This window comes from Myotis lucifugus, unplaced genomic scaffold (genome assembly GCF_000147115.1).
Source record: "Myotis lucifugus unplaced genomic scaffold, Myoluc2.0 scaffold_0, whole genome shotgun sequence".
NCBI lineage: Eukaryota > Metazoa > Chordata > Mammalia > Chiroptera > Vespertilionidae > Myotis > Myotis lucifugus.
Window position 1 is genome coordinate 15899974 of NW_005871048.1, and position 21462 is coordinate 15921435.

Consider the following 21462-nt stretch of genomic DNA (forward strand, 5'->3'; position numbering starts at 1 on the left):
GGGTGCTGGTTTAGACCCACTGAGAATTGTTAGGTAATGTTAGGTGGGTGGGAGGGGGATCTAAATCACAAAACATAATTATTCCTAAGACTTTTGGATTGGATTGTTAACTCTATTTACCTTGAAGTTACTATTAAACAATAAAACAACTTAGTCTTAGATAATTTATCTTTTTGAAAGTATAAGCGTGTTGCATTTTTCCCATTACATTTTTTGCTTTTTTTTGAAGAAAGTCATTTAATTTGGCTGTGCCCTCTCCACTGTGGACACACTAATCAAAAATAAAAACCTCTTTTGTTTGCTTTTAATAGTCAGGCATAATGTCATCTAATGAAGTTAAAATTTTTATGCTATTTGCCAACCTAAAGAAAAAATGTAGTTTTCTTGACTCTTGGCTTTTAAATTGATTCTTTTTGTGACTGGAAGTGTTTTCTTTGCTTAGAATAACTCTGGGTTTTTTAATAGTTATAGGGTATTGTATTAGCATACATATTTGTAATTTTTTTCCTTAAGTGAAATGTCATTAATCTGAACAATAATAGATTATTTTACAAACAGACTATACAGATGAGAAAAGTACTTATAGTTTAATAGAAACTTTTTTTTATTAACTTTTAAGTAATACATTGACTTATAGAACCTGTAGTTGGGTGTGCTTAAATGGTTAAAGTAATTTTGGAGCACTTTTAAAAAACATATTGAAATGCCAGAAACAGGATTTTTTTTAAAGATTCACCACAGAATAAGTGTAATGGTTCTATTTAGGATTCCACTTATATTTTCATCTATAAGTCTTTTTTTAAACATATTTTATTGATTTTTTATAGAGAGGAAGGAAGAGGGATAGAGAGTTAGAAACATCAATGAGAGAGAAACATCGATCAGTTGCCTCCTGCACACCCCCTATTGGGGATGTGCCCACAACCAAGGTACATCCCCTTGACTGGAATCGAACCTGGGACCCTTCAGTCTGCAGGCCAATGCTCTATCCACCAAGCCAAACCGGTTAGGGCTCATTTATAAATCTTAAGATATGTTTTAGGACTTCATTTCAGTAGTCACTACAATTTTAACGAGGAATTCTATTTCTATCTTAGTGTTTTCAGTTCCTCTGCCCTTGCTCCCTGCAAAGGATCACAGTTGCCAGATGCCTTTAATATGATGCGAGATAAAGATTGAAATTTAATAGTTGTAACTCCTGTTTAGTTTCATTTTGCCAACTGTTCATCTACCTGATGTTTTACAGTAGTCCTGCTCAGTTCTGATATTAGCAGTTTGGAGAAATGGGGAACACAGTCACTCTACCATAAGTGTTTGAGAAAGAAAGTACAAATAGCTTCTGGTTTGAATCTGCATGATTTTTTTTGAGTGTTCAATGTTTTGTAAAACTTATAGATGATGTACTTGACAAATATTTTACGTTTGTATTATAACAGTTACAAATTGAACTCCCTTATCAAGAGTATAACTAAAATTTACTGTGATATATGTATAGATACAGAAATTTTGGCCACTTTAGAAACGTATATATTCTTTATCAGTGGAAAGGCATTTTAACCCTTTGCAGTTCAATTTTATTTTTGGAATTCAAACAGTCTGGTCCAAATTAATTGATGGGATTGAATGTTGAACCGGTTTGCGGTGTCGACCTCAGCCTCGACGTTGGAACTGCCGACCTGGTCTGTTGAGTCAGCCTCCACGTTGGACCGAAAAGGGTTAATGAATGCATGACCCTATTCTTCCCTGAAAAATTTGAATGATCACTTAATCACATCTGAAACATTACAATCTATGGGAAAAGCACTGCAGCTGGTAGCATTGCTCTGAGCTGTTTGACAGGAACTGAGCACCACCTTATTAAATTAGAACTGTAAGGGGAATTTTAATAGGCAGCATATAATTACCAGACTTGGAATTAGACCAAAGAGCTAAGGTTAATATCCTGCTTTTTTGAAATAAACCCTGAGAACTTTAATAACTGTTGAGATCTTGAGTTTAAAAGGACCTTTTAGCCATGTCAGTACATTTTAACCTTGGGCCTAACTGTTCTCCTAACCATTTCTTATAGCACTTGAGGTTTCTTTCACAGTTTTTTCTGTCCCTATTTAACCTTGCTTAAAAGGTAAAAAACTTACCTCAGACAAAAATATTGTGACAGCTTTTTTTGTTGTTGATATTGGGAGAATAAAAAGAGTATTAGCTATTTAGTTTATTTCAATTTGATATATTCAAAAAAGATTTATTGAAATCCTCCTAAGTGTCAGACTTTGTTCTGGGTATTCTGTAAATGCAAATGATCATTATTTCTGTTTCCTTGGTGTTCACCATCCTAATGAAGAAGACAAGATGTACCGGTAATTATCATGAGACTGAATTAAACTCCTTTCCTCTTCTATATAAGTTAGGTCAGAGCCATGAAGAAAGATCTCTGATCTTCCTGTATTGAGACAAATAAAGTATCTATGAGCAGCCAAGACAAAGGTCTTAAAACACACAATCTAACATTTTAGCACACCTTTTCATCTTATTTCCAAGTTCATAAAAGTTTAGGATTAAATTAGGGATAAACAGCTTTGTTCTACAGCAGCGGTTCTCAACCTGTGGGTCACGACCCCTTTGGGGGTCGAATGACCCTTTCACAGGGGTCGCCTAAGACCATCAGAAAACACATATATAATTACATATTGTTTTTGTGATTAATCACTATGCTTTAATTATGTTCAATTTGTAACAATGAAAATACATCCTGCATATCAGATATTTACATTACAATTCATAACAGTAGCAAAATTACAGTTATGAAGTAGCAACGAAAATAATTTTATGGTTGGGGGTCACCACAACATGAGGAACTGTATTAAAGGGTCGCGGCATTAGGAAGGTTGAGAACCACTGTTCTACAGGCATGCTAAGGGGTTACAGATTATAATATTCTGATATTAAGGGAAAGAACCAGAAAGTTGTAGAAAGCAGGTACAATTCAAAAAAGATACCACTTTGGGCCTTATTTACTAAATTAAGCAGGCTTGTATATTTAAACAACTCTATATGTATCGCTCTATTACAATATAGTTAAATGTTAACAGTGGTGAAATGTCCTAGACCCGTGGTCGGCAAACTGCGGCTCGCGAGCCACATGCGGCTCTTTGGCCCCTTGAGTGTGGCTCTTCCTAAGCCTTATGAGTACCCTAATTAAGTTAATAACAATGTACCTACCTATATAGTTTAAGTTTAAAAATTTGGCTCTCAAAAGAAATTTCAATCGTTGTACTGTTGACTAATGAGTTTGCCGACCACTGTATAGAGGAAGACAAACTAACCAGTTCCTTGAGGGATTTTGTGAAGAAGAAGTTCCTTTTGGTTGGTTTTACTTCTAGATCTTATTTCTATCTATGATTTGTACATAAATTATTTGTTTAGAAATCACATAATTTCATTCCATATGTGTAAAAAGTTTTTGGGTCACAACTGAATGTGTAAAAAGTGTAACATTGTAATGTTATAGTGGTCTGCTTTTTAATATAGCTCTAAATGTTAATGGGAGACAGTACTAGAGTGTATGAAAATTAAACTGGTACTTAATTTAGTTTTTCTTTTGAGAATTTAAATTTTTAACTCATGTGTTTTTATAATCAAGAACAAATGGTCCTCTAACCCACAATTATTTCATATCCTACTTGTTCTGTTGCTTATTCTCTTTGAAAACTTATTGTTAAATTCTTTCTTTTTGCTTTTAGTTTTATGCACTCTTTTCACTCTTTAGAAGATAACTTTGTCTCCTGCTTTCCTATAGATACTGAAATAGTTAACCATGAACTTTCTTGTTTTCCTCTTCCTTATATTAGAATATCTCAGTATTTCTATTTTCAATTTTTTTAGTGAAGAGAGGTAACTTGTCTCATTCTGTACCTGCAGTCATATCTGACACCTTACTTATCTATTATCCTTATTCCTAGGTTGCTCCCCTCCAACTCCCAATCACCAGTTTTTCTAAGTCTGGGGAAAACCTTCACTTGATCTTGCTCCCTCTATTAACTACTTGCCCGTTTGTTTTTCTCTCTCATTGCTGACTTTTCAGAGTAAATGTTCTATACTCATAGCTACCCACTCTTCTTAAACACCTCCAAATCTATTTCTCAGTATTATTTGTCTATTCTGTAATGTTAACAGTTACCTGATTATCACAGTCAGGTGACTTTTTTCCGTATTCATTTTCTTTTACTACAGTGCTACTACTGAGCTTGCTCACTCACCCTTTCCTGCTCCACAGTTTCTGTTCCATCGACATATGTCTCCTCCAGACCCCTGGAGGCTTTGTGGACCAAAAGATAAAGCGAGGATATTGTGTAGGCACTTTTGTAACCATTTTAACATGAAAAACAAAACACAAAAACCATTCTTAGCTTCCAGCTCATAAAAATAATGGACAGGTGGCTAGATTTGACTCATGGTTCAGGGCAGAATTTACTGACCTCTGGTGTAAAGAGACTAAAATGAAAGCTAATTGGATAACCACGTGGCTGATATTACCATTTAGTAAGACAAACCAGAGGATATAGACTTTCTTAGGTATAGAAAACAGAAAAATGGTGGTGTGCTGGTTGGAAATCCAAATGAAAGGTCTAGCAAACAGTTTATATAATGAAGAAAGTAACTGCCACCTTTATTAAATGTTTACCCTTTTCCAAAAATTGTGCTAGCCATTTTATCTATAGTATTCATTTAAACATTACTATAGCCCTGGAAAGTAAATATTAATTTTCTCATTTTACAGATGAGGAAAAGTGAGTTTAAGGAAGTTAAATGCCTGGGCTTATATTATTAGTAAGTACTGAGCCAGGATCCTAACCTAAATCTTCTTACTTCAAAGCTTGTGTTTAGCAATGTGGCATTCCACTACCAGGGGTAAAAAGAGGCTGTCATAGATAGAACTTTCACCTGATGTAAAATATATAAATATAGTATTTTGTTTCTTTGGTAAGGAAATTGCCTGTGGTAGGTTCTTTGTTTTCTGTTTGTTTTTGTTTTCTTATAGTAAAAAAAAAAGTAATCAGAGTTACACAGGCTCCTCTGACTAGCTCCATCTGAGCCAATTTGGACTTTTAACTTAATAACTAGGAGCCCAGCGCGTGAAATTGCACAGCACCGCCCACCCACCTGCAGCCCTGCCTTGACACCCGAACCTGTCCACGCAGAGCTCCAGTGTGCCTGGCCCAGCCCCCAAATCCTCTGGCCTTCTCTGGCCACTTCAAGCCCTGCCCTCAGTCCCTCAAGTCACTTCGGGATGGTCCCGCCTTCTCTGGGTGCCTCCCTGCTTTTACACCGTCTCCAGAGGAACGCGGCGGCTCTGCCCTGTCATGGTGCCGGAGGAGAGCGTGGAAGCCTCCTGCCTGCTGTGCTGTGTTCCTTCCCCTGGCAGGTGGGCCGTGGGGCTCTCTGAGTGCGAGCGGTGGGTGGCGAAGGACTGGTGAGGGGGGACACTATGGGCTCTCACCCTCGCCCTCCCTGGCATGGGATGGTCCCGCCTCCTCTGGGCACCTCCCCACTTTAGCCCAGCTAATATGCTAATGGTCCGGTCATTACATGTTACGGCATCCCGACCATTAGCATATTAGCTCTTTATTAGTATAGATCAGGGGTGGGCAAACTTTTTGACTCGAGGGCCACAATGGGTTCTTAAACTGGACCGGAGGGCCGGAACAAAAGCATGGATGGAGTGTTTGTGTGAACTAATATAAATTCAAAGTAAACATCATTACATAAAAGGGTACGGTCTTTTTTTTTTTTTTAGTTTTATTCATTTCAAACAGGCTGGATCTGGCCCGCGGGCAGTAGTTTGCCCACGGCTGGTATAGATAGACCTTAAGTTTGAAATTTGTCATAATGTTCAGAATGAAATACTAATAGAAGAATGAAATACTAATAGAAAATTGTTCATGTATTACTTTCTACCACTTGTATCACAAATGCATATTAATTTCTGGAACATACTTTTAAAGAGGATTAATTTTTGGCCCTTTGATTTCTTTTTAACATCAGTAATATTTTTGCCTTTGGTAGTATGGTGCTTTTAAGAGTAGTTAAATGTAACCAGATTAACCAAGGTTAAATATAACCAATAAAATAATTTTCTGAGGTTCATTATTAACCCCTTATCATATGTTTTGGTTTCTTACCTAATATTCTCTTGAATTGAAATATATTTTGGGTTCATAGTCCTACCAAAGAACTTCACTAAAGATTTGTCAGTGCTACTTTATATGACTTTGAGTGTATCTTCATTTTAAAGTCTGTGAAAAAGGAAGGAAAAAATAGTTAAGCTTCTAAAACATGATAATAGTAGAAATTTATTCATAGAAGACATTTCATCATGTTTAGACAGTTGTTTTAATTAGAAAGTTGTTTTAATCAGGCCAGGTGAATAATAAATCTATCATTATTTATTTTATATAGCATTTAACTTATAATTACCAAGTTAAGTTTAAATTTTTACTTAAAAATATGTCTAAAATATGAAGAATCTATATTTTGGCACCATGGAATTACATACTTCCATGAAGAAACTAATAAATTAATAATTTCGTAACTTGCCGTGCCATATGCTATCTTCATTTGAGAAGGTTACATTCTGCCCAGCTGGAGTGACTCGGTTGGAGCATCGTCCCTTGCACGTTCAATTCTCCATCAGGGCACAGACCCTAGGTTTCGGTTTCTCTCTCTCGCTCTCTCGCTCTCGCTCTCGGTCTCTCTCCTCTCTCCCCTCTCCCCTCCCCTCCTTCTCAGCATGTCCTCAGGTGAGGATATAAAAAGTTACATTCTGCTGAATATATTTATTTATTCATTTTAAAAATTAGCAGCTGAAAAAAAAATTAGCAGCTGATGAAGAATGTGTGACATCAGTAGTCTATACCATGATGCCTGGTTAACACTCCAAATGATAAATGCTCATACCATATAATGACAATTTATTTTCTTTCTGTTCTAAATTTCCAGTTCAGAGTGCAGTGATGGAGAATGGTCTGCTTCTTTGCCGCATCGATTTTCTGGTACAGAAAAAGATCAGTCCTCAAGTGATGAAAGTTGGGAGACTCTACCAGGAAAAGATGAAAATGAACCTGGACTACACAGTGATAGCAGTAGTCCTGAAGAAAACCAAGAATTATCTCTTCAGGAAGGGTATGTTTAACATTGAGATCTATTGTTTTAAGAATGCTATATATCACATTCAGATGTTGGGTATGCTATTAAATGCATTTACAAGCCCTGTGTAGGACCAGTAGGTCCTACTGATTTTTTTCATTATGGTTTTAGTGTGTTACAAAGAACAGTCAAATTGAAAATACAGGCAATTTCAGTACCTTCTATTAAAATACAGTATGTGTTTCCACTTTGCTTTACTAAAGAAAACTTGGTCATTGAAAAGATCACTTTGATGGAGTTAGGTATGAGTGAATTAGAGCTATAATTGCTATACAGTGGCTATATACTGTGAAATGCCAAATAGCAAATATTTTCAATTCTACCATTGTAGTGTAAAAGTAGCTATAGACAATGAGTAAATGAATGGGTATAGCTGTCTTGCAACAAGATTTTAATTATATAAACCAGTGAGTGACAGGCTAGAAATAACCTATGGGCCACAGTTTACCAACCCTTGCTCTAGTTATTTCCACAGTAAGAGTGATTCTGGCTTTTAGGTTGATTTCACACACACACACACACTTTTTTTTAATTGCACCAAGGAAGTACCTCCGTTATTTTATAGATTTCTAGCAAGAATGCTTGCTAATTTTATTAAAGTCTTTTTAGCATCAGTGGAAATTATAAGATTTTTCACTTTTAAAGAATAATTCTTTTACTGTATTTCTTTTTTTTAATATATTTTATTGATTTTTTTTACAGAGAGGAAGGGAGAGGGATAGAGAGAAACATCGATGAGAGAGAAACATCGATCAGCTGCCTCCTGCACACTCCCTACTGGGGATGTGCCCGCAACCAAGGTACATGCCCTTGGCCGGAATCGAACCTGGGACCCTTGAGTCCTCAGGCCGGCACTCTATCCACTGAGCCAAACCGGTTAGGGCTACTGTATTTCTTAATATTTAATTGCCCTTGTTTCATGAAATAAACTCAACATGATCACATAATCATGGTTTATTCTCATTATAGTGAACTGCTGGATTCTGTTTGCTAATATTTTACATAGGATTTTAATATTGAGAGCCATTGTGCGAATTGTTGCTAGTTTTTTTTTGTCTTGATAACAATTTGATACTTTGCTAAAAGATTATGTTTCCTTTATTTCTTTTTGAATTCTTGGTGTTTAAGTAGATTATTTATACCTTTAAATAACTTATTCATTCCTTTAAAGTTGTTTAAATAGCTTCTTATTTAAATAGCTTGTTTATTCCTTTAAATGTTGTTAGTATTTGTTTGTGAAACCTAGCTTGGTGATGGAGTAGCTTTGTGATCATTTTAATTTTTTTCTATGATAATTAGTTGGTTCTAATATTTAGTCTCATGGGATCGATTTTGGTGAATATGTTTTCTTAGGAAAAATCTTTCAGCTTAGACTAATATTAAAATTAGTATTTCTCAAAGGGTATAAATTTCCAGCATGAGATGAATTCTGTAAGAAAATCTGGGAGTAAAACATATTAGAAAATCTGTAAAGAAAGAAATTTACAAATATAATTGTTTTTGACACATTGGTAGGTTGAGGTGGAGTCTTTTGCTCTTCCAGATTATATGTTCTGTCATCTTTAATCACAATTACTTAATTTACTAATACTATTGTTTCATATGTAATTTGTGGTAGTAATTATCTATTCATTCAGCAGATATTTATTGAGCATTTAATATGTGCTAAGCATTGTGCTGGTTCCCAGGAATATATATCAGTCAACAAGACAAAAGAAGATTCCCTTGTGAAGCTCACATTATGGTGGGAGAGACAAATAATAAGATACAAACATGATACAAACTGTGATGTTTAGTCTGAAGGAAATAAAACACTAATTTGATAGAAAGTAACTGATAGGGGCCTACATTCAGGGAGGACTTTCATAAAAATGACTTCTGAGCTGGGATCTGAAAGATAAGAATTAGCAGTTGAGGAAGAGCTTTCTAGGCAGAAACAAAGGTCAGAGCAGAGGCACTGAAAAGGAAAGGGCTTTGTATGTATGAAGATAGTGTAGCTGAAGTGAATGAGATGAAGTGCTCAGGAACCAGACTATGCAGGACATACAGCATCTGGAATTTATTCCGAGATCAGTGAAATTTTAACTGGAGAAGTCATTGATCTGACACACATTTTTAAAAGATCACTCTAGCTGTTTCATGGAGATTGAATTGGAAAGGGATTAAAGGTAAACGGGGGAAGCGGTAAATTTGGTTTTGGACTAGGGGATAATAAGTGAGGATTAAGTAAAGAAAAGAGGTTTGAGAATATTTTTGAGATATAAATAAAAGGATGAATTAGGTGTAAGATGAAGGAGGAATCAGTCCGTTATGGCTGGGTGTTTTGGTTTGAGCATTGGGTAGATGCTAATGTCACTGACTGAGATGGAGAAGTCTGGGGAGAGAACTGGGAAGTAGGAACTCTTTAGAAGTTTTAAGTGACATTTGGACAGACGTACAGTGTAAATGGCATGTAGGCAACTGGATATTTAACTTTCAAGTTTAAGGAAAATGTCCCAGATTGTAATTAAATATAAATATTATATGGGTATAAACAAAAACACATTTGTAAATCATCAGCTACTTGCATTGATATCCTATAATAATAAAACCCACTAAGCCCTAACCGGTTTGGCTCAGTGGATAGAGCGTCAGCCTGCGGACTGAAGGGTCCCAGGTTCGATTCCGGTCAGGGACCATGTACCTTGGCTGTGGGCACATCCCCAGGAGGGAGTGTGCAGGAGGCAGCTGATCCATGTTTCTCTCTCATCTATGTTTCTAACTCTCTATCCCTCTCCCTTCCTCTCTGTAAAAAATCAATAAAACATATTTAAAAAAAATAAAAAAAATAAAACCCACTAATTTGTTTAAAAAAATAAAAGTGGGAGGTGAGAAGTACAGAACTAAAACACTGGACAACAATCATACTTAAGTTGTTAAGGAGAAGATCAGAGGTGAAATGTATTGTTTGGGAGAGGATTGAAAGTTAACTTTTGACGTAGTTTAAATTTGTATGGTAAAATTTCAAAGTTAACCACTATAAGGTATATGTACTGGAAACCTGTAGAGGAGGAAAGAAAGGAATCAAGGTGTGCAAAAGAACACTTAAAGTCAATTTGAATAAAAGGAAAGAAAGGGAGAAAAAAGCATAAAAACAGCAGAAAATAGAGATGAAAAACATAGAATATAGAAACAAGTCCTGCAATAAATATAAATTGCCTAATCCCTGCTTATAAAAGCTTCAGATCGGTTTGTTTTCTTTAAGTTAAATGCTGTTTACAAAAAGCATAAGTAAATAGAAAGAAAGAAAATAAAAGGGTAGAAAATGATATTTCAGGCAAATACTAACTAAAAGAAAATGGTAGTTATATTAACATTAGCAAAGTAGACTTAAAGACACAAAAGCATTATTGGGGAGCATGAGAGTCATTATGTAATAAGTCCAATTTACCAGTAAAATGTAGCAATTTTAATTTGAATACTTCTAATGAAATAGACTTACAATAAATCAAAATTTGACCAAACTAGAGAATATTGACAAACTTACTATTGGGAAATGTTTAAATACGTTTCTCATTTACTGATAATTCATGGATCTAAAAAAATTCATGTATCTTTAGCATATTTTAACAACTCATTTAAGCATGGTTTAATGAGCACTGCATTCTTTGGAATACACAAACATATAAAAACCGAACTTGTACTAGATTACAAAGCACAGATTAACACATTTCAGCGTCATTTTCCTGCCCTCAAAAATTTCTGACCAAAATGCTGTTAACTTAGAAATAAATTCAATTATCCATTCTTTTAAATAATCAGGAGGATAAAGAAGAAATAATAGAAATTTTAAATGTTCACAAGTAAATGAAAATGCCACCAATCAAATTTTTTTGGATGCAATGAAATTGGTACTTAAAGGGAAATTTTAAAAATACTTACATTAAAAAAAGAATAATAACTGAAAATTGAGCTGTGCATTTAGCTTAAAATAGAAAAGGAATGTTAGAATAAACAAAAGTAGATTAAAATTAGGAAAGACAAAAGCAGAGATTAAAGAAATCAGAAGTTGAAACTTTGAAAGATTAAGAAAGATAATCCATTTGGATAGTAAATAAGAAATTAAGGACAAGGCATAAATAAATAAGACTGAAATAAATAAGTGGATACTGCTATAAAATAATAAAGATTGAATATTAAAAGAGTACTGGTAAACTTTGTACCAGTAAATTTGAAAACTTACAAGAAATTGACAAATTTCTAGAAAAATATAATTCATCAAAACACAGGAAGAAATACAAAGCCTGATAATACTATAACTATTCAATTTGGTAATCAATGATTTAAAATCTTCCCATGGAGAAAAACAACTGACCCAAATGGTTTTAGAGCTCAATTCTCTTAAACTAAACTTCTAAGGATCATGTCATTCTACTCTTCAAAAGACTAGAAAAAAATTATTTCTTCAAATCATTTTAATAAGGTCAGTAGACCCTAATACCTAAGAGTATGTGAAGAGAATTATATATTTTTCTTCATTAAAATACACGTTAAAATCTTAAACAGAATTATTGGAAATTTGACTTTGGAAATGTATTGTTTTAAAAGGTAAAACTCAATTATAAATCTGAATTTATTTCAGAAATGCAATGGTAGTTTCACATAAGTATAAATGTCATTCACCACTAGCAAAATACAGGAGAAAATTCATATGTAGATTCTTTAGATGGAGAAAATAAATCACTTAATAATGTTTAATACCTCATCATAATAAAAATTTAGAAACTGGGACTAGAAGAGAATTTCCTTGATTTGATAAAAAGTCTCTAGTAAAAAAAAAATAATTTTCAGTAAGGTAGACTTAAAAAATCCCCGCTTAAAATAGGAACAGACACAGACAAGGGTGCTTACTAGTACTATTTCCATAGCCATTGTTGCTGGAGGTCTTATCATGACATAATGGGAAAATAAAGGGTAGAAAGCTATAAAAAGAAGAGGAAGTGAAAGGAAAGGAAAAAATTGGGAGAATATATTTCTAGAACATAAAATCTTAATGTTCAGAATTAAGATTATAAAGAACTCCTAGAAATTAGTAAAGAAACAAACACTGACAATCTAATTGCAAAATGACCAAATCCTTGAGCAGATAACTCACTGAAGAGGAAATATTAGTGGTGAATAAAATATGCTTTTGATACTAACGTATCAAAAGATGCTTAGATCTTTAGTACCCAGGGGATTGTATGCTAAGATCACAAGGAGGTATCATTTTTTACTATCCCATTAGATTAGCAAAAATCAGGAAATTTGATGTTAGGGTTTGGAAGATATGAATAATTTTTACACACTGCTTGTTAAGGTACAAAGTAGGTCAAATTCAATGAAACTATGTAATAACTGTAACATTCGCATAGTAGACTACCCATCTATTCCACTTTTGGATACAAACCTTGGAGAAACTTCCCCATATGGCTCAGAAGTTGTATATAAGAATGTTCTTTGCAGTACTTTTCATGAAAGCCATAAAACTGGATATAACCCAAATATTAATTAATACGAGAAAAATTAATGGTGTATTCATACATGGAGTATTATTATGCAGCAATGGGAATGAATGAGCCACAGTTACATACATAAACCTGGATGAATGCAAGAGATACAGTGCTGAGTGAAAATAATCATTTCTGGAATCTATTTCATAAAGCTTAAAAACAAGCAGAAGTAAATATCTTCTTTAAGCATACAAAGGTAATGAAAACTTTTTTCAAAAGGCAATGAAATGACAACAGCAGCACCAAAGTAGTTCTTTTCTCAGGGGGTTGAGGACAACGTGTAGAGTAAAAGGTGGTAATAGTCGGTGGTAATATTCTAGTTTCCTGGTCTGGGTGTTGGGTTAATGGATATCTATATATATAAAAGCCTAAGTGACCGAACAACCAAATGGCTGGTCAACTGGTTGCTGGGACATGCACTGACCACCAGGGGGCAGACGCTCAGTGCAGGAGCTTCCCCTTGGTGTTCAGTGCGCTTCCACAGGTGGAGCACTGCTCAGCCAGAAGCCGGCTCATGGCTGGCCAGCAGAGTGGTGGTGGCGGGAGCCTTTCCCATCTCTGCAGCAACGCTAAGGATGTCCGACTAAAGCAGTGGTTCTCAACCTTCTGGCCCTTTAAATACAGTTCCTGATGTTGTGACCCAACCATAAAATTATTTTCGTTGCTACTTCATAACTGTCATGTTGCTACTGTTATGAATCTGATATGCAGGATGGTCTTAGGCGACCCCTGTGAAAGGGTCGTTCGACCACCAAAGGGGTCGAGACACACAGGTTGAGAACCGCTGGACTAAAGGCTTAGGCCCGCTACCCGGAGGCTGCCAGAGGGATGTCTGACTTCCAGCTTAGGCCTAAGCCGTCAGTCAGACATCCCCTGAGGGTTCCCAGACTGCGAAAGGGCGCAGGCTGGGCTGAGGGACCCTCATCCCCCGGGTGCATGAATTTTCATGCTCTGGGCCTCTAGTAAAGAAATAATTCTTCAAATTAAGTGGTGGGATTCCATCTTTGCAACTGGATGACAGAACAGGGTACCCTTGATTTTGTAAGCTATAATTCCCTTTGAGGATTTAAAAAAATTTTTTTTAAATAATTCTTTATTGTTGGAAGTATTACATATGTCCCCTTTCCCCCCCCATTAGCCCCCTCCAGCCTGTCCCCCTCCACCCCTGCCCCAGGCTCTCAGCACCCTATTGTCTGTGTCCATGGGTTATGCATATATGTATACAAGTCTTTGGTTGGTTACCTCCCACCCACTCACACTCCCCTTCCTTCGCTCTGGGATTCCACACTCTGTTCTATTCTTCCATGTCTCTGGATCCACTCCGTTCATCAGTTTATTTTGTTACTTAGATTCCACACATGACACTTGGGACACTTGTTTTTCTCTGACTGACTTATTTCACTTAGCATGATACTCTCCAGTTCCCTCCATTTTGTCTCAAAGGGTAAGAGTTTCTTGTTTTTTACTGCTGCATGGTATTCCATGGTATAAATGTACCACAGCTTTTTTATTCACTCATCTACTGATGGGCACTTGGCCTTTCAGGATTTTTGACTCCTTTTTCAAATTTCAGTTACTTTCCTTTATAAGATAGGGATTTGAAATCTTAAAAATTTGCTATACAATCATCATTCTTAAAAGTGAGCTTATACCTAAAGCTTGGCAACTACTTATATGTGTCTTGAGTTATACAGTGGGGCCTTGACTTACGAGTTTAATTCGTTCCATGACGGAGCTCGTAACTCAAATTACTCGTATGTCAAATCAAGTGATGCTGGGCTGATGTTGTGGCGTTCACTCTGAAGTCCGCTGCACCAACTAGCGGTGGGGTATCTAGCGGTGGGGTAATATCGGCCGAGAGATGGCTCGTATCTCGAAAAACTCATTAGTCGGGATGGCTCGTATCTCGAAAACTCATTAGTCGGGACACTCGTAAGTCAAGGCCCCTCTGTAAAATGAAAACCAATTAGTTAAATACTAGTTAATTAGGAATGTAATGTGCTCTCCAGGATTTTCATAAAATAAATTTTTTATAAGATAGCTTTATTTTATGAAAGCCTTGGCCCTTTAAAATGTTGGCATTAACCCAAACATCTGAAATTCTGTGCTGCAAATAATGAATACTACAACTGCTGATTTATTAGCTAAAGGAAGTTACTCACATTTATAAATCAGAATAGTTAGTGTTTTCAGTTTAATTTTTCTGCCTTTCATTTTAATTTCTCAGAAAATTCTATGATGCATGATTATAGGATAGCAAATTTAAAACTCAGTAATGAAAATTTCTTTAAAATATTCAATATTAGCTTTTTGGTATATTTTGATAATTTTAATATTTCTATTCATAGAACGTTATCAATTTTAGTTTCTATTGAGGAGTAGGGATCTTTAATCCTTTTCTGGGAAGGAGCAACAGTCTGTCTAAAGATTTGGGGGTAACAGTGTAGACTGTAATCAGGAGAATAGACGATGCTGGTGGTGCTTCTAAGATTTTCACTGGGATTAGGTGGTGGGGATACATGAAGAGGTATTTTCAGCTTTCGGGCATGGTAGTAGCATTCATTTTCTCTAAGCTGTGCTGAAAAATCCTCAAAAGGGAAGGACAAGTTGGCAATTTCCCTTCCTAGTTGAAATGCCTGTGACTCTGCTGGTGGTAGTGGTAGATATAGACTTCCTATCTTCCAAATATGGAATTGCTTTTTTAAAGAATGAACCATTTAGAGACATGATTAGATGTCTTTTTTAAAGTTTGATATATTACTGCATAATGTTATAATGGCATTTTGTTGATTTTTGAGTTGCCAGAATGAAGAAAGACCATTAAAGCTCTAAATTTTTGTGAATATGTTAGCTAGGGTGTGTGTATGTATGCATGCATATGTGGAGAGAAAGAAGATTGAGATATTATCCTAAACATTTTCAAGGTTTTTGAAGCATTTAAAACTTACATTGTATGCGTATAGTCCCATGGAGATATTAGTTTCTGTTGTTAGCTACACAAAATGAAAGATACTTTGACCCCATTGTTCAGAATCTTCTTTTTTTTTTAAGAGCAAAATTCCTTTTGTTATACTATCAAGATAACTTTGGTCCAGCACATTGCCACTCTTGAAGCCTGCGAAAATTTATGTGAAATGGTAGGAATTTATATAAACTTTGTATAACATGTTGAAAGCATATGCCATACCACTTATTTTCTATTTCTATAACTGTGCTATGATGAATTATTAAAGACAGAATGAAATGTTTAAGCAAAATACGTAGCCAGGAATTGGTTATATAGTAGGAGTATTAATGACATGTTATAAGTTATTTAGATTCATTATGATGACTTATTATTTTAGTTTTCTTCTTTGAATTAAAAAACCCATACATTAAAATTTCTTAAACTAAATAATTTTCACCAATATATTTAAGTTTTATATTATACTAGAGGCCCAGTGCACAAAATTCATGCATGGGTAGGGTCCCTAGGCCTGGCTGGTGACTGGGGCCTTCCAGCTGCCAGCCGGGGCCTCCCTTCGTTCCACGCCGCCTGCTGGTGGTCAGCACATGTCATAGCGAGCGATCAAACTCCCTGTCGAACTCCCGTGGGGACACTTTGCATATTAGCCTTTTATATATATAGATATCTGAAGTACAGAGTAGCTAGGTCATTTTGATATCTGTATAATAGGAAAGAAACGTATTTTTTGTAGGAATACATAGAAATAACAGAAATTTCAAGGTTTATTCCAGGCTTAATCGGTTGTTTTTTAAGGATTTATTACATTTGCAATACAAAGATAGAGTATCTATTATGTACCAAGCACTTGTTACAGGGGGTGAAGATACAGTGATGAGAAACAACACTGTATATGCCCTTGAAAAAACCCCAGTCTAGGAGGAGACAAGCGAGTCACCAGAAAAGTTACAATATAGTGTGGCAAGTGCTTCCATAAAGGTGTGCATAAAGATCTGTTGCTTAGGAATTTTTAGTTTGATTTTATATTTTAAACCTATTTGAGGTTAAATTTTTTATTAGACCTAATTATGCACAGAAGGAAAATATTCACTATCTATATATATATATAAAAACCTAATATGCAGAGTGTCCCCTCGGGAGTTTGATCGCTCACTATGACGTGCACTGACCATAGGGGGCAGTGTGGAATGAAGGAAGGCCCTGGCCAGCGGCCAGCAGCCGCAAGGGACCCTACCCATGCATGAGTTTCGTGCACTGGGCCTCTAGTCTTTATATATTTGAGGAAAGTATATTGTCATGCTAATTTCTCTGATTTTACTAGACTGGCTGTACTAGATACTAAATCTTACAAGCCTGTTATTCTGAAGTATACTTTAGGAACTGAAATTAAAGAAACATTTACGAGTTTAGGTATATAAAGAGATACTGTTTTCTATGTATTTAAAATGTGTTGACTTTTATAAGCAGACATTGTCTACATCCCTTTCATAGATGTTTTTACCCCCAAAGTTAAGTTTGCATATTAAAATGAATAGAATTCTAATTATAGCTGCTCTTAAAATTGAAATATATAAATTTTTGTATAACATTATTTCTTACCTTAAAACTTAATCAAACTAAAATTCAGCCCTGGCAATACTATGATCCTTTTGATATACTAAAAGGTATTTTTCTGTTAAGTAAAATGAATAAGAAAATCATACCAGTATAATGATGTTATTTATAAATTCATAAAGTACCTTTATTTTAGTTCATTGCAGCTATGACATGCCTTTTGTTTCTTATTATTATAATTAATTTTCCTCAATTTGATCTCTGTCCATATTTTTGATGTCCTGACTTTTCCATGAGTGTTTAACGTGCATGTCGTGAAATTTAACAATCTGTGGCTTCAAGGTTTTGAATCATGCTTAGAATGACAGATTTTTTTTGTAAAAATTTTTCTCATGATTCTTTTAGTACTTTTATTGTTTTAGAGGTGGTGGGAGTGCACATGCATTTTTTAAAAGTATATCTGGAATTTATTTAAGAGTAAATAATAACTTAAGAGATTTAACCTCCCTCTCTCCAGTTGGATACTCAGTTGTCCCAATATCATGTATTGAATAGCCCTTTTTCATGCTGTTCTGAACTGCTTCTCTTCCTTATTTTCTTTGTACTATTTATTTGTCTGTCTGAGCTTATTTTTTAGTGGGAGAAATATTGACAAATAAGAAAATGATAAGTAAGAGTAAAGTCTATAATTAAAAAAGGCCGAGTAACCTGGTAGCCAGTGACTGGAGAGTTTCCTCTTTGAGAAGGTAATATTACTCTGACCTGAATATCAAGGAGGGAGTAGCTATGCTAAAAAATCTGGTGAAATACAGTGGGGCCTTGACTTACGAGTTTAATTCGTTCTGAGACTGAGCTCGTTAAGGAGCTCGTTAACTCAAATTACTCTATCAACTCAATGCAAAAAATCAGCCGAGAGACAGCTGGTATCTCAAAAAACTCGTTAGTTGGGACACTCGTAAGTCAAGGCCCCACTGTAATTTTTCACATAGAAGAATTGACCCCAGGGTGGAAATGATCTCCATCTCTTCCCAGAGTAGAGTGATTATAGGAATGTAGTGAATGGAGGGAAGAGTAGTGAGAGGTAATAGTTGGAGAAGAGGGCCAAGGAGAAAGCATGTTTTATGTAGGGATTTGTAGGTCAGATGGAGGAATTTGGATTTTATTTTAACTGAAGGAAACTATTCAAGAGTAGTGTTTAAGAATTTAAATGATCTACGGTGAATTTTTTTATTTTTTTTTCTCCTACAAAGAGAGGAAATATAGGAGATTAGATAATTTGTATATCAAATAAATAGGTTCTTATGTAATTAAGAGTTTATTTCTATATACATGTGACCCTATAACAAATTTACTTCATTTTTAAATAATTTTACATTTAAAGAAAACAGATTTTTAAAAATCATAAGTACCAAGAGTTTAGGACTCAAAGGATAAAGAATCTGCTTGCACTAAATAGGACTCTTTAAAGGACAATTGTATGATGTGTTTTAAAATAATATATTTTTTCTCTTAAAATGTTTCTATTAGGGAACAGACATCCTTGGAAGAGGGAGAAATTCCTTGGTTGCAGTACAATGAAGTCAATGAAAGCAGCAGTGATGAGGGAAATGAGCAGGCTAATGAATTTGCACAGCCAGAGGCTTTCATGTTGGATGGTAACAATAACCTTGAGGATGACTCCAGTGTGAGTGAAGATTTAGATGTGGACTGGAGGTAGGTAGCAGTGTTATCACCATGCTTAATTGTTCGTTGAGTAGAATTTGTTTATGATTCTAAATTATGAAAACTGAATCTCTGATAGCTAACAAGTATTCTTATTTCCCCATCTTCTTCAAAGCTCATTTCAGAGGTCACTTCCTACAGGGACACCTTCCTACTTATTCCAGTCAATGACCTCTTCCATCTTTGACATTTAGCTCTCTTGAAGTTCACCTTATTATATCCCAGTGAATTATACACTCATGGTTTGAGATTTCCAACTTTTAAATTTACCCTTATATGCTAAATATAGCACTTAGTATAATCCTGTGTGTGTTGTTGTTGTTTTTTTAAACAAGGTCCTGAATATTATTTGAAGAATTTTAAACCTGTCATTGGATCAGAATCATAGAATATAATTTTCCTTCTTTACATATTTTGAATAGAAACTATAATTGTACTTACCCAGAAATGTTATAAGTATTAGATTTAGGCTGACAAAGAACAGCTTCAAGTAAAAGTAACATGAATTAAGTGCATTACGTCTCATGATGGTTAGAATAGAGTATCTTTCAAGTGTGCAGTAGCCCTTTGTAAGCAGCTAATTATTGAGATGAGGAAAGGATGTTCCAACTGATCATTTTTGTTATTTTTTCTAGGAAAAATATGGCTTAGTACTACTCATGTTTGCATGTCTGCACAGAAATGTTTTAAAGAATATGTCTTGTTCTTTCCAGTAAAAATATCATTACAGAAAATTTAGAAAAATAAAGATGATAAAAACTCATTTCTATCCCCTGATATCTCCACAAATTTTATTTTTTTAAGGCATCCTATACATCTTCAATTTCTCTTTCTGTGTGTGTAGCTACTTTGTGCTTCTCCATACACAAAACTCAATATCTCCTTGAAATCCTTCTTACCGTTTCTGTTCTCACTTCCATGGGGAGGTGGGGAGGTGGAGAATTATATGTGCAGAGCAGATTTCTATTGACCATTTTGTGGAAGTACAAGTGGAATTTTATCACAGCCACAAAAACAATCTGTATTTTTATCTTAAACATTCCCTTTCTCCAGAGCCCATTTTCTGGCTTCCCAAACATTATGGAAAATCAGTGACTTCACCTAGTCCTAGCCTTGCTGATCTTCTTCTATCTGCCCTCTTACTGAACTCATTTATTCTGGTGTCTTATCTCTCCATGTGCAAAGTCATTCATTCCTCAAAGAACTCAGCAGATGACAGAATTATCTATTTAGATCAGCGTTTGCCAACCGATGATCCACGGACCATTGGTGGTCTCTGAGGTCCGAAAGGTTAGCGACCACTGATTTAGATCATCTGTGTATGTCAGGAGGCAATTTTGGTTTCATTTTTATCTATTGCACATTTTGAAAATTTTGTAAAAATAATTTTTTTATATATCTTTTTATTGATTTCAGAAAGGAAGACAGAGGGAGAGAGAGATAGAAACATTAATGATGAAAGACAATCAGTGACTGGCTGCTTCCTGCATGCCTCACACTGGGGATTGAGCCCGTAACCCAGGCAGGTGTCCTGCCCGGGAATCAAACCGTGACCTCCTGGTTCATAGGTTGACGCTCAACCACTGAGCCATGCTGGCTGGGCTGTAAAAATAATTTTTTACAGCTCCTTTATGACGCTCCATTCTATAGAAGGAAGGCCTACCCTTGCACGAATTTTGTGCATCGGGCCTCTAGTGTTAATATAATTATGTCTTCACCATAAAGATTTCCCAAATCATGGTCGTATTTTTTTTTCCAGTCTGTTTGATGGCTTTGCGGATGGATTAGGAGTTGCTGAAGCTATTTCTTATGTGGATCCTCAGTTCCTCACCTATATGGCACTAGAAGAACGCTTAGCCCAGGCTATGGAGGTATTTTAATGACTCTGATGCCCATGTATGTTGGTGGGGTGCACAATAAGAAAAAGTAAAATATTTTTAACTGCTCTTAAGAAAAGGTGAATAATTTCCTTATCAATTTAATAACAATTACTGATTACTGATTGCTACCAGTGTGTGTATATAAATTACACTTGACATCCTGCCAATTTTCCTAAAATTTTTACTACAGAATGGAAAATGTTTTGCTTACATTTATAATACAGTGGGGCCTTGACTGACGAGTGTCCCGACTAAAGAGTTTTTTGAGATACCAGCTGTCTCTCGGCCGATTTTTTGCATTGATTTGATAGAGTAATTTGAGTTAATGAGCTCCTTAACGAGTTCGGTCTCGGAACGAATTAAACTCGTAAGTCAAGGCCCCACTGTATACACTTTCCTCTATAAAATTATATGGGTCTATGAATTTGAAAATTTTATACACACATGCACAGGTATATTTGTGAAATGAAATTGAAAATCTCTAAGAATATATTACAAATCACTTTCCTTTTTTTGTTCATACAGATTCTAAATAATATCTTTTGCTTAATGCATACACATTTTAATAAATAGCATATTTGATTTCTAAGTTTTTTGTCTTGCCTTCTGT

At 35.3% G+C, this 21462-nt stretch overlaps 1 protein-coding gene across 4 annotated transcripts in view; it reads left to right on the forward strand.

Moving 5' to 3' along the window:
- Positions 1-21462, forward strand: part of PJA2 (praja ring finger ubiquitin ligase 2) — a 63722-nt gene that overhangs the window by 32503 nt on the left and 9757 nt on the right. For all 4 annotated transcript variants that reach the window (XM_023749304.1, XM_023749265.1, XM_006081166.3 and 1 more), the window contains 3 exons: positions 6994-7176; positions 18778-18963; positions 20732-20843. In XM_023749304.1, coding sequence (XP_023605072.1) covers positions 6994-7176; positions 18778-18963; positions 20732-20843 — 481 coding nt within the window. The remainder of the gene's footprint in view (positions 1-6993; positions 7177-18777; positions 18964-20731; positions 20844-21462) is intronic.